We start from the raw sequence: 14,149 nt of genomic DNA, 5'->3' as shown, positions 1-14,149 counted from the left end.
AAAAAAGAAATTTTTGTTTACCATCTGCATAAATTGTAACCCATAGAAAAAGTATGTATAATCTGATTATGAGCATTTTACAATGTAATATACTTTAATTACAAGGCGGCTCAAAATTGACTGGTCATAATTTTGGTCTCATTTCGTTGGACCAGGAGAAAGCCTTCAATCAAGTAGAGCACAAGTTACTTTTTGGGTTTTCCCTCATGAATGTATACATTTAATTAAAATGCTATAGAGTGACATTGTAAGTATGGTGGTTTAAGTGCTCCTTTTGGAGCTAATAGAGGGATAAGACAGGAGTGTTCCCTATCAGGGATGCTATATCCTAAGTCAACGGGCCATTTTTACTCTAATGTCATATGGGGGGCAAGTTGCACTGGGTTCCACAATGCGTTTTATTTCTACCAAGAAATGAAGGGGGACAAGGGCTTGGTCACCTAGAAAGTTAAAAAACAGCGTTCAGGTTACAGCCTGTGCAAAAAATTAATTTATTGTAAAAAATAATACATGAGAGTCTGGCGCAAATCTCATAATGGAGAGTGTGGTTAATGGGATTCACTAAAAATCTTTTTTTGGACCAAGTGGATGGACAAAGACTTGAAAGATCTACCCTTACATTGTTACAGTATTTTAAAAGCATGGAGTTTTATGAAAATATCAAGGAAGACACCTGCATTGTCGTTGTCTTGGCTCCTGAAGGAACCTTTAGTGGGAGGAGCAAGATTGGACATTGGTGAAAAGTCATTTTCTGAAATAACCCAAAGTTTGATCAATGAGAAAGTGGTCACCTTGTGGCAATTGTTGGACATTTGTGAATGCAACACATAGAATTGTTGCTGTGAATGCATTTATATTGTATTATTAACTGGTCTGTTGAAAGAAAGTGTCCTTTTTGTGAAAACAGAGAAACAATGTTCCATTTGGTTTTTCTATTGTAATCTTTTTTTTTTCAAGGCTTCAATACATTTTTGTAGGATTCAAGGTTGTTTTAAACAATGTTGGTTTTATTTATGGTGTTAAATATTGGAAGGAAAGTAGGAAAAGGGGCGTTTATTAAATGGTATTGTTGGCCAAGCAAAGACTGCAATTGTTCTAACTAGAAGGAAAAAAGCAGAAGGGAAGGAAGGAAATTATGTGGATGGTACTTTCAGAAGTCTTATTAAAGCAAGAATAAGACATGAATTTATGTTTTACAAATTAATAAATAATATTGAGGGTTTTCAAGTATGGAATTATTTAGATGTTTTGTACACTGTTATAGATTTTTTTTTTCAACCTGTACTTAATAATATATTTGATGTTTTGTGTGGATTTTAAATTAAGATGGATTGTATGACTTGTTGTGAAGACTTGGTTAAATAGTGTCTCTATAAACTGTCCTGAGCTTACAAGAAGTTTAACTTCTAAAAACAGCAAAACTCAAAGTGTCTGATGACACAATATGCATCAAAATCACTGTTTATATTCGTTTTGCTTTATATTTGACACTGAATTCTGGGTGTGTGGTAAGAGAGGACAAAAACACCTGCTATTGACACTCAAGACCAGAAAAGCTCAACAGAGGAATCTGGAGCAGTTTGGAGCCATAATTAACAACATTATTACAGAGAGAGTGAGGCTGGCGACTTTACTGTGACTTCAGACTTTATGTGCGTGTGTGTGTTCGGCCCAGTTGGCCTGTCCATCTGTTGTTGATTTGACCAGACAGAATTGTCTAGCGCGGTAAACCCAGACGGAAAGGGTTCAAGAAGGGTTCCTCGTGCCCAAACAGCAAAGATTAATGTAATAAGAGTAATGGTCAACCGATACGTTTTTTTGACGGCCAAGGCGATGTTTATCACATCACACTATTTAATTTAAAGATAAGCAGTTGTTCAACTAAATGTCTTTTACATACGTACTAAGTACATACCTACTTTTTTTTCTTTTTTTTACATTTGTACATTTTAAAATGAATCACATTGAAGACTTGTTAAAATAATAAAAAAACTAAAATATAGAATTATTTATTTTATCCTAACTTATAACTTTTTGATTCAAAATAACCGTCCTGCTTACAACACGTGTTGTCCAAGCAGAAAATAAAATATTTGGGCAAATAAAAATGTTAAATATCGGCCGATATATCGGTCAGCCACTTATTTTTAATATACGAGCAGACACTGGCATATCTGTATCTTGAATGTGTGATGTTTCCAGTTATTTTAGCTGTACAAAAAGAATATAATTTTTGTATTATATGCTAGCCTGTTATGCTGCTCGACATTGCAAATTGCCATTTGTTATAACATTATTTTAATTTATTACTGTAATCATAAACCCTCTTGTTTGCATTGCAAATAATTTTACGGTTTACTGCACTTTATTAATTCACAGTAAATAACTTACTTCTGCATTAAAAATTAAGATGCATAAGGGAACATGAAAGCATGTAAATTACACATAACTATAGTGGCTGATGCCCAGGATCTGAAAAACACTTTCAAATCAACCAATTACAGCAAACTCTGATTCTGAATTGATTTAGGTTCACATTGAAAGACTAAATATGAAAAGATTCGTCATACTACCAACCCAAGACACGCAGTAGAGGACGATGCTGTGTGAGAAGAGCTCTTCTGTGACTGACTGACTGTCATACATAACATTAAGCTGCTGGGTATTTCATTCACATCTTCAGTCCGTCTCTCAGGGATGGACAGAGTCTGTCCTCTATTTCACATCTCAGTGAATCCATCATGTGATGCTCCAGTGAGTGTGAACACACACACAATATGGTGAAAGCACCTCATTCTGAGCTCATCATACACTCACCCAACCTGATGCATGCTGCACATTTCACACCTCAAAATTGCAAAAATAAATCCTTGAATACTTGAGCTAAAGCACACTGTGCCAGTTCAGAAATGTCTCAATCTCCAGCTCTTTTTCAAAAAGACTTACAAATAACAATAACACAAACATAAGAAATCCATTTAATGTGAATGTTATGTTATCGCATGTAATGTCTCAATCATCTCCAAATGTCTGCTGTAGACATTTACAGCGTTTAATAGGTAATTACAGTCCCAAGCACAACAACTGAAGCTAATCTCCATTCATCACTGGATAACAACATGCTTTAGTTTTAAAGGCAACATTAAAACAGCATTTGCCATTGTTAACTTTAACCAACAGTTCAAGCCTAAGTGATATCGGATGAAAAGAGGTTTCAGAAGAAATCAGATAAATCTTTCAAAATTAAAAGCAGGAACATCTATTAAGAAACTAAACAGGATCGGTTTTGATTTCATGTTCTCTTTAACGGTTTTGTCAGTTTAACTGGTTGGTTGACAGTTTCTATTAAATCTGAAGTAGTAGAGCAAATTAATTTGTGTTAAAAATGAAAAAAATTAATCAATAAATCAGTCACACATGAAGAAACTAAACTTGATTTAATGTGTCCTTTAACAGTTTTGTCAGTTTAACTAATTGGCTGACGGTTTACACTTCTCAAAGGCCAAAAATTCTCCATCATCATAGCAACTTTAAACGAAAGTACAACACAAAACACCAAGATTGCATCATAAACCCTTTTACAAAATACCAATTTTCTTGCGGTCCGCAATGGGTGAAGTCAACAAAACAAAGAGGTTCTCTAAAATAAAACCCCAGAACATACCAATAATGCACACAGAGTATAAAAAAACCATAAGATGTGAAACTCTACGACTCTTACCTTCTTCATTCGGCCGTTGCGTGTTCCTGCAAAAACCACCGTGTTCCCACGGTAGTCGTAAGCAGCTACCGAAGTCAGTCCGTCGTCTTTGTCTATGAAGAGCGGGATGCCCTCGATAGTGCTGGTGCCCCCTAGAGGCTGGTTAAAATCCTGCCCGCAGAAGTTATCATCGATCTGGAGAGGCTGGAAGAGACAAACGGAGGGAGGGTTAGAGAAAGGGACTCCACCTAAAGGTCAGACGCACTGTCAGGGCGGGTTTTCCTAAAAATAATATCAGTGGAAGTCACACACACACACAGCGGTAAGGTTATTTATCACATGGATGACATAATGGAAACGCAAGGTCACTGTATTGCAGGAAACCCTGGAAAGAGGACGTGAGGACGTGAAAGTTAGAGAGTAAGAAAAGCCTAACAGATACAGTTTTTACAATAATTAAAAAATGTACTGTTCTTTTTTTAAGTATCTGTTATTTATGTGATATATACACTACCATTCAGTTGATTAAAAATATTGTAAAAATTTGGAAATATTATTACAATTTAAAATCTGTGATCAAAGCTTTGTTTTCAGTGTCACATGATCTTCGGAAATCATTCTTATGTGCTGATTTGCTGCTCGAGAAACATTTCTGATTATTATCAATGTTGTAAACTGTTGTGCTGCACAATATTTTTACAGAGATTCCGAACGGATTGTTTACTTCCAGAATCCTGTTTTATTGCCAGTGTACAGGAAGTTCCTCGCTGATGGGGTCTGTGCCCACAGAACTCCAAAGAAAGAACATAACGTGAATGCCATCCATTCACAAAATTCCACTTTTCCACCATGTATTTTGAATAAAGTTTGAACAAACATTGCTTAGAGTTTTCAAAAAATGTTTAAAGGGCAAAATATTTTTGGCTAACTTGCCACACTTTACAGTTGTATCTTGGAAAATAAAACTTCTGAAGTGAGCTAAATCTGACGAAACCTTCCTCTGGTCATGTAGCTAAAAATTATTTAAACTAAATGTGAAATTTTCTTTAAGGATAAGAGTTTAGGTTAGTCTTTGCTTTATATATAAACAGCAGCCTGTGGTATTTGCTCATTCAGAAGGCTAAGTAAACGTGTGTGTGTGTGTGTGTGTGTGTCCTCTAAATCCGCCCAGACACACATCAATAACTTTCTCTGTCTTTCTCTCTTCACCTTCCCTTTACTCTTTGTTTTTCTTTCTGTCTTAATCCATCCAGAAGAGTCTCTAGCTCACAGCAGGAAGAAAGGAAAGAGAAGAAAAGAAAGAGGAAGGAGTCAGACGGGCATCAATTCACTTAACAAACTCACTTTTTCTCCTCTGAGCTAAAAACCTGATGTCAAACAGTCAGACACTCGCGCACACACACACACACACACACACACACACACTGAAAGCTCGGCTGGGGGATTTATTTATCGCTTTGAAAACATCAAAAGTAATTTAATTCAACATCTTCATGCCATCATGAGCTGAGCTTATTTAAATATCAGCCTCGTGTAGACAGACTTTAAACTATTAGCATAAAGGAAATCCCTGTGAACGGCTGAAAAAAAAAACATAACAGAAATTTGAACTAGATGGAGTTTTTCACTAAGCGTGATGCAATGCATTATAGAATTGCCTTCTTTGTAAAAAAACTACAATGGGGCAAAAGGCATATTAATAATAATGTCTAAGTTAATACTTGTTCAAAATAATCACGTTAGCAAAGTTCGTACTATTTTTTGTTCAATTAATAGATGTCATTAAAATGTTGTTATAAAAAAATTACAATATTTTAAAATACAGAAGCAAAATTAAAAAAAAAAAGTAAATATTCTGTAAGCATTGAAGGAGATCTAGATCTAAAGATACAGATTTACAGTAGAAAAAAACGAATTATATTTAGATTAACATCACATTTTTAAATATGATGGTGTCATTCTAAACATGGTGATCATCTTAACATCTTACCATCTTATCATCTTTGTGATAATTTGGCCCAATGCAGGCCTCTCAGAAGGTGATGAGAGCCTATTATTCTATTTTGCATTTAGGATCAGAGCTTTAGTCCCACTGCTGGTTCACACTTGATTGACAGCTGATTTGATGCAGTGTTCTCTCAATCCTCATGGGTCACACAGACAAGATGAGCATTGCATTCATTTAAAAGTGTGTGTGCTAAAGTAATTACATTCTCTCAGACACACGAACAAACATTCACACTTTACTAGTGAGGTGAAAACTAATGCAGGACTAAACATGTTTCAGAGGGAAATACCAATACACACACACACACACACATATAACCTCACAACAATAGACATGTGTGAGTGTGTGTGTGTGTGTGAGATGTTTTCAGACTGCTGATTATGTGTCTGCTCGGGGCAGAGGCGAAACCAAACACACCACATTCCAGAGGGAGAGCGAGACGGAGAGAGACATGTGACTGTGTAAACTATGTTTAGATTTTAAGCGTTAAACGAGTTATATTAAACAACGTGCTGTCTGATCTGATCAGCGTGAATCATTTGAGCAGCACCAGATTTTCTGCATTCTGTTCTGATGAGATTTAAACAGCTCATTTCTGTCCCTGAGAGTAAGAACACATTACAGGAGCGTGGTTAATTAGCGGTGTACTTAATCACTGACGTCAAGCAGCACGCCAACAACAACCAAATTGAACAAATTATAATCAGAAGGAATAGTTAATCCAAAACCCAGAAAGAGTAATCATTTACTAAACCATTATGTCACTGCAAACTCATTTGACATCCATCTTCAGAAAGGACAGAATTATAATTTTTTATTTATAAAAATATGAATCTGCTAAAGGTTTTCTTTGATTAGTTTTTTGATTAGTTTAGAAATAATATTTTTTAAAGATGATTTTCCACCACGGACTGTGCAAAAGATAAGCAGACACTTTAGATTTCTATTTAGATGCATGGTAAAAATAAGCAACTTTCATTAACAGGTTTTTTTTTTTTTATCTAGCATAACCTCTGAAAAAAATTAATAAATGAAATGAAAATTAAAGGGCTTTTTGAAATTGAAATATAAACGTTTGTCAAGTGCTTATCAAGTGTGACTGCATCGTATAACAATTATTAATTAACAGTATTAATAATGTTCATCGTCTAGCTGACTACGTGTTGTATTAATTTTTTTCTAAAAATCCTGTCAAACGTCCACAAACTGACAGTCACCACCATAAGCTACTACTAAATATATGTAGAAACATAATTTTCTGTAAAGTTGCTTTGTAACGATTCATATTGTAAAAAGCGCTATACAAATAAACTTGAATTTAATTGAATTGTAATATGAAAGGCTCTAAAAAAAACTAGCATAACACCCCTGTTTGAATCCTGGATGCAGATTGATGCACTTCAATGAAACCTGAGCATTTGGACTCAGAGTAAAACTCGTTCTTCATTCAATCGCTCAAGGTTGAAGAGGTTTTAAAAGCAGCACTGTAATAGCCACTGAATCACTAATTAACTTGTTCGTTGGACGACTAGTCAACCATCTATAGGATCTGCCTAAATTGTTTCACACTGTAGAATTTTAGGACTGAAATTTTAGCTCAGTTATGTAAAGGCCAGGCATAGCAGGATTAAAAATGGCCATAAGCAAAGATTTCAAACATACTAAGCCAGTGGTAAACACATGCGAAGAGCCTATTATTATATATTTTAATTTTATGAAACAAAAAATACTGAGCTTTGGATGATTTCTAGTGTTGAAGTTTTCAGACGTCACACATTTAGCCACTCTAGCTCTCTGTTTTGCTTCACAAAAAATGTCTTTCGTTCTCTATTATTCCACCCGGTTAGAGCTCTACTGATAGATTTTGAATATAAAGAAAGAGCAAAGATCAAACCAATTTGGAATGAGTCAGAAAAATAAAAATGGGGATCTTCATCTCTGAGTGCTTGGTTAAATGAAAGCCATTCTTTGCCACTGAAAGCCCCAAGAAAGACAGAGCGAGTGAGACGAACAGAGACGAATGAGGAGAAATAGATTAAGAGCGAGCGAAAGAGAGGACGAAAAGCAAGCCCTGGTCCCAACGGACTCCGATGGCAGAGAAGATGGGATCAAGCCTCGCTAAATGAATTAGATAGCATGAGCGAGAGAGCAACTCATGAAATTTACTCAACTCCCCTAATGATGTTCCTGTCTGACTGAATAATGGAAGCACTTGGGAGAAAGACAACGAGAAAGGATGGACGCAAAAGGAAACAGGAGGTGGGTGACAGCAAGAGTGCTTGTGATATTTATATTCTACAACAATGTAAATTAAGTTAGACTATCAGACACAGTTAAACACAAGGTAATAGTCTAGATTTTTGACAATGATTATACAGTAGTCTTCCTCTTATCCTTAAATTTGCAATCACCGACCCAATAAGTAGACTCTAGTCATCTAGAGGACTTTACTATGCCACTCCTTAACGTTCCCAGCCTCACAACCCTAGTCTGATCTACAACTTCTCCACTTATATCTAATCACAATCACCCTTTGCACCAAGATAATGGAAGTTGAACTCTGGGAAAGGACGTTACTGAAGCACGCCCATTCATCCAACCCAACAAATCAATCGTTGTAGCCATGCAGTGTGTCTTAATGGCCTGCTATCAGAGAGTGGACTTACCGAGTTGATGCATGGTAGCTCCTTGTTGAGCAGCCAGGGCAAAGACAGCCTGCCTTCTCCTCTATAGCACGACTGAATTCTTTCCTTGATCTTCTCTTTTATTTTCGTCAGTGTGAACAGGCAGAGTGCCGACTCTTTTGGGGGTTTGGCCCGGTTCTTCTGGCCTTGAGAGAAGACTGTAAACAATATGTCCTCTTGCTCGGACACTCCTAAAGAGTTTGCAAGTTGCTTTCCGGGTTTGGCCAAGTAGGCATCCTGGATCAGTCGATACTCTACGCCGTCTTTGGTGCAACCGATTGGGAACTCCACGTAGGAGTAGAACCTGGGATCGTCGATACAAAGTCGTACGATCTTCGAGGTGAAAAACTGTTCCCCACTGGCATCAGGAGAAGTAAGTTGGGTATCCAGCTGCAAGGTCAAGTAGTAGACAAACTGTTCACTGCTAAAGCTGTATATGTAGTAGATGTCGAACGTCGGGAATTTGGACAGCGTATCCGAGGGGATCTTCAGCTGGGAGGAGACAAACTCATCCTGGTGGACAAAGCTAAACATGTCCGCATCCTCCTCATTGGCCATCAACTTACGGCTCGAGAGAGTTGGGAAGTATTCTGATTTACCATCGATGGGAGTTCCAATAAAAAGCTTGCTGATTTGACCCTCAGAGATGATGACCCCAGACATGGTTCCCGACTCAATGACGCTGGAGAGGTAGTGTTCCTTACGGTGGTGTGGCTCGCCAAGCTTGAAAAGATCATCCAGTCGTAGAAACTGACAGATGCCTTGCGAGGTGCTTCCACAAGCAATGAGACGGTTTTGGGAATAGTCTATTAGTAGCAGCTTGTTCACATTACTATTTGGGGCAAGGTCATGGGGGCATAACTGTACACTTGGAGGTGGATAGCATTTCTCGTTGTCCACTACGGGACCCGTCATATGACTCCTCAACTTGGTCAAGTTACTAGAAAGCTTGTAGATCCAGTTTACCGCGCCAACATACACATCCCCTGTCTTGTTATGGATGGCTAAATGTGTTAGACCCCATTCAGAAGGTGAGAAGGACCTAAATGGCTCTGAGGATCCTTCAGAAAGGTGAGGGGAGATGCAGACGGTAAGAAGCCCAAGGAGGACCGCAGTCCTTGGGCTTACAAAGCATTGCGGCCCCTGCTGAGGCCACATATCTGCGCTGGCCCTCACAAGCGAAGAATATGGTGGTCCACGCTATGTCTTCAATTGGGGGCTTTTTAAATATACTCAACAAACAAGGAAGGGGGGAAGCACAGGCTTTATTGATTTAACGCTTCCTTGCCCTCTCACAAAACAGTCATCCACTTCAGCATCCACCTCAATTCCTCGTCCGGGGCTCCTGCAGGGCAAAAAACAAAAAAAACATTATGAGTGCAAATAGAAGATAATCGATTAATTATGCATTATTTCTCAAAGTCAAACATTGAGGAAAGAGAGTAAAGACAACATCTTTCATTTTGCCACAAATCATTTAGAATTACGTGGTCAAATGAGGTGAACCGTGTCAACTTTTATTTACGGAGACTGATAGCTCTGGGAGTGAAGATGGATTTGCAGATTCGCCTTATACAAACTCTTCACTATGCAACACCGCAGCTGTAGAGTTGGTCTTGGATCAATACTGGCATAAGACATCCATCATTACAAGTGTGTGACAGCAGCTTTGTGCAGATGAAGTATGCAAGTACATAACAGTGCACCTTTAAAAGAGCCCTGAAACCGAGCAAGTCTAAAGTAAGTCGTAGAGGTCTGAAATGCTTGAAGTTGTTCTGAACTTTACAGGGGCAAGACAATTATATTGTGCTGTTTCAAGTCAAATCAAAATTATTCTAATTCACTGCTCTGAGAACACAGATTGCAGTGAAGAACCAGAAAGAATTCCACATCGATGCATTGTGATAATTTTTTTTTTCTGTACTCCATGATTATAAAATCCAGTATTCTGTTGGAAGGTAGTGACATGCTGTACTAAAAATATGCAATAAACCAATTATTATTAATAAATGGGCCATAAAATTAGACCAGTAGTATCTGGGTCATAAGTTTAGACCAGTGTTCCTCAAAACCGGCTCTGGATGGCCACTGATGAATCGCCTTTGATAATGAACGCGATATTGCGTAGCTTGTCAGTGATCTACGGCTCTGTCTATTAAATGCCGCTCTATTTGAAAGCAGGTGATGGCGATTTAGAGGTAATCACGGAACCAGATTTACTGACTAGATGTGCATGATCATATCGTTAGACATATCGCCCAGCCCTAACAGGTGGTCTAATAAATTAAGCACTATATGTTTTCATAGCATTCAGTTGGCACATTTGTTTTAAGGACATTGGGCAGAATGTGGAATAGTGTGTTTTGGTCAGTAAAATTAAAAGAAAATAGTTTTAATCTGATTAATCGAAAAAAATAGATTATCAAACAACAATCTACAACAATCCCCAGGACTGATATCACACTTAATAAATATCTCAAAATGGCATACATGAAACTTAGCCCAAGGCTGCTCCTGAGAAACTATACCTGTAGTTATTTTGGATAAAAGCACCTGATAAAAAAAAGAATTATTACCAACTTAATTGTTAGAAAAACAGACTGTGATTCTGCTGATGATGGAAAATAAACAAAAAAACAAAAACAAATCTGAGTTCACCTTCACCATTTCCACTGGGGGAAAAATTGGGAGACAGAACTACAAAAACAGGAAAATCTCCACAACCGGAGAGAGCCAGAGGCAAGCGAAAACTGTGAAAGATTAAGGAAATAAAAAGGGTAGATAAAGCGGAGGAAAAATAGGAAGAATGTTTTCCATTCTCTCTCCTTTTCTTTGCCAATTTCTTATCTCCATTGCTTTTTTCCTGTTCGGGTGATTGAGGGCCTTCTTATCAGTCCATCATTCCCCAAGGACGGGATGATGGGAAGTGGCTTCATTCCACACAGATCCAGAAACACCGGAAAAATGAAAGTATCACTGTGTCTATCAGCAGAGGACCAACCAACTAAAACGATTCCATTTCAGAAATGAGCTGGCATCGTATTTTATATAGAAATTGAGAATTATTCTGTTAATTTTCCAAACATGTAGCAAGGGAAATATATTCAAGCATGTTATGCCATGGTAGCACCATGGTATTCTACAAAAGTAAATGAACCATTCAGTACCATTCCATTACCATCACTTTACTATGGTACTACCACCACATTAAGGCAAGTCATAGGTTATATTTTGTGTCTGCTGGTTTACTATGTGTAATATTTCTTTGCAACAAGTGTGTGAAATATAGATAGAAAGAAAATTGGAAAGGAGGTAGAAACATGTATGAGATTCCTAAACCTCATTTCTCTTTATTTGAGCTGATCTGTCACTACGGAGGGGACTTTAAATATCAAACCAAAGTGCATCTGTGTGTCCTCTTACTGCTGTCTGGAAATGAAACGGTTAAAACAGTCAACACATAAGTATTTGTACCGAGTTTAAGGATATGAGTGAGCAGGAGTATTGAAACGTATGAACGTGAAAATATAAATGAAAGAATGTCTCCCTAAACGCCTCAGAAAGTACTGACAACGGAGCAGAATTATCAATCTCATCAGGAGATAAAAGAAATTCTTGTCTAACATCCCTGAAGGCTTTCTTTCATCTTGTGTTCTCATCTTCCACTTTTAGATTTGCCGATTTCCCATCAGTACCTGCACTTCAGATGATCAGGAACTGCTTAAATGACACCAATCAATGAATCCACAAGCGCCAAATGAGTCAAACAGCCACTGAATATTTATATGTGTATGCCCATGCAAGCTGTCATGATCACTGATGTTGTGATTTGCGTCACGGATCTCAGTCTAGCTCAATATTATCATTGGCATCAGTTGTGTCAAATGAGCCGCTTGCACACGATCTGCCTAAAAACCACAGACAGACTATTGTGCAAACACATCACAGTCATAGAACCTTTATTTATGTACAAACATCCAAAAACTAATAAACAGAAACACTTTTTAAATGTTAATTTAACATAAAAATGTTTTATTAACATCCGCAACACCATCATAGAAATGCAACATGATCCAAAAACTAAAAAAAAAAACACTTCACGCTTTGGTCAGAAAATGACAGGTTTCACGAGATTCTTCCTAGAAGCCACCTCACACCAACAAAACAAGTGCTGGAGTACATTTCAGCATCAGGAACATGAGACACAGTTAATATGGAAGTCAATTCATTCTCTATTTTTCCCAGAGCTGCCCGAGGACACGTTACTCTGGGAGTCGTCTCACTGCTCCTCTGCTTCAGAAAACAGAGCATAAATTCACGTCCACACACTGCGGACAGACCTCTAAACCCGTCTCCTCAGATAATAGCGAGTGGTGGCAGGCGGCCGGCTGATTTATTACTTGTGGCATATCAATTACAGCACCCGCCTCTCAGATGGAGCGCCAATACACACAGAACACACTCCCAAACAGACGTGTAGAAAACACACACAGAAGCAATAATAATCCAGTAGCCTCAGTTGTGAAAAAAAAATAAAAATGGCATACTTTACAATTTAAAAAAATGATGAGTACAATACGCATTCTCTGCACAATATGCATATCCAAATGATGTGCTACATTTGAAAACAACCGTGCACAGACACTCAATCCCACAATGCAGCATGCTCGACAAGACTTTCCACACTGTAAAAATGTTAAAAACAAAAGATAATCGGAGTACGTTTCAGTTTTTATGCGACAAAATTCACATTTAATACAATGCATTCTTTGCTTTTTGTTTTTACAAAACTTTACTATTAACTTCTGAGCAAAAACGGTTTCTCCTTTAAGATATATTGAGTCTATCTTTTTTAATTGGAAAAGACACTTAGACAAAAGAACTGAAATTGGAATTATTAATTTCCTTAAAATATTCTATATTTAAATATTATAAGCAAAATATTAAAATATGATATATTCAAGCATTTTTTTTTTCATATTGAGCTGTTTGAATACCGACATTAAACTGACATGTTAAACAGGATGGGAAGGAAAACCCGAGTGCACAGGAAGTGGCCAGTCAGCGATGACACGGTCATTTCACAGCTCATTATCACACTAATTAAACAGCAAATAAGCCCCAGACAAACTAACTGCATGCAAAACTGAACACACGTGTTTATCAGCAGTACACACAGATGAGTCACTGCATGCATAACAGTTACACAATACAATATTCCCCCAAAATACCACAGTTTCTACAGTAAAACAATAAATCAAAACATGAACCCATTATCTGATCTAAATATCTTTGAATAAGACCGAAATCACCCAGCAACCACTCAGAACACCATGGCAACCAAACAAAACACTGTAGCAACAAAACTGCAACATTCTGTGTTTGCCTGAAAAATGCAACTATTAAAGTGAATACCTTGAGAGATTGTCTGAATGTTTGTGATTTTACTGATTTTATTTTGAATTTACACTGATTTCAGCCACAAAAAGCATGTTTTTCTACAATAAAGCAACAGCTTTCCTCAGCAACCTTGGCTCATGGATTTATCCCATAAGGATTTATCTTAAAGTCTTGGTTAAACCGTTATAAGCCTAGAACTAAGTCAACCATCTGCAAGGTGATTCACAAATAAAAAAATAAAAATAAAAACAAAGTTGAAAATCTGACAAAATTGCAAAGATACAAAACTGCAAACTTAAAGGCTTTATCGTGTAAAAGAAATCTCATGAACCACTGCAAATGACAATTAAATTAAAA

At 37.3% G+C, this 14,149-nt stretch overlaps 1 protein-coding gene across 2 annotated transcripts in view; it reads right to left on the bottom strand.

The window, feature by feature from the left end:
- plxna1b (plexin A1b) overlaps nt 1-14,149 on the bottom strand; it is a 210,976-nt gene that overhangs the window by 79,282 nt on the left and 117,545 nt on the right. For both annotated transcript variants that reach the window (XM_052559303.1, XM_052559302.1), the window contains exons 2-3: nt 8,375-9,737; nt 3,722-3,904 (exon numbers count right to left, since the gene is read on the bottom strand). In XM_052559303.1, the coding sequence (XP_052415263.1) occupies nt 3,722-3,904; nt 8,375-9,550 (1,359 nt within the window). In that variant the 5' untranslated portion in view covers nt 9,551-9,737. The remainder of the gene's footprint in view (nt 1-3,721; nt 3,905-8,374; nt 9,738-14,149) is intronic.

Source organism: Carassius gibelio, chromosome B6, assembly GCF_023724105.1.
Source record: "Carassius gibelio isolate Cgi1373 ecotype wild population from Czech Republic chromosome B6, carGib1.2-hapl.c, whole genome shotgun sequence".
Classification (NCBI taxonomy): Eukaryota; Metazoa; Chordata; class Actinopteri; order Cypriniformes; family Cyprinidae; genus Carassius; species Carassius gibelio.
The sequence above is the reverse complement of the archived record's forward strand: the minus strand, read 5'-3'. Positions and strand labels throughout refer to the sequence as shown.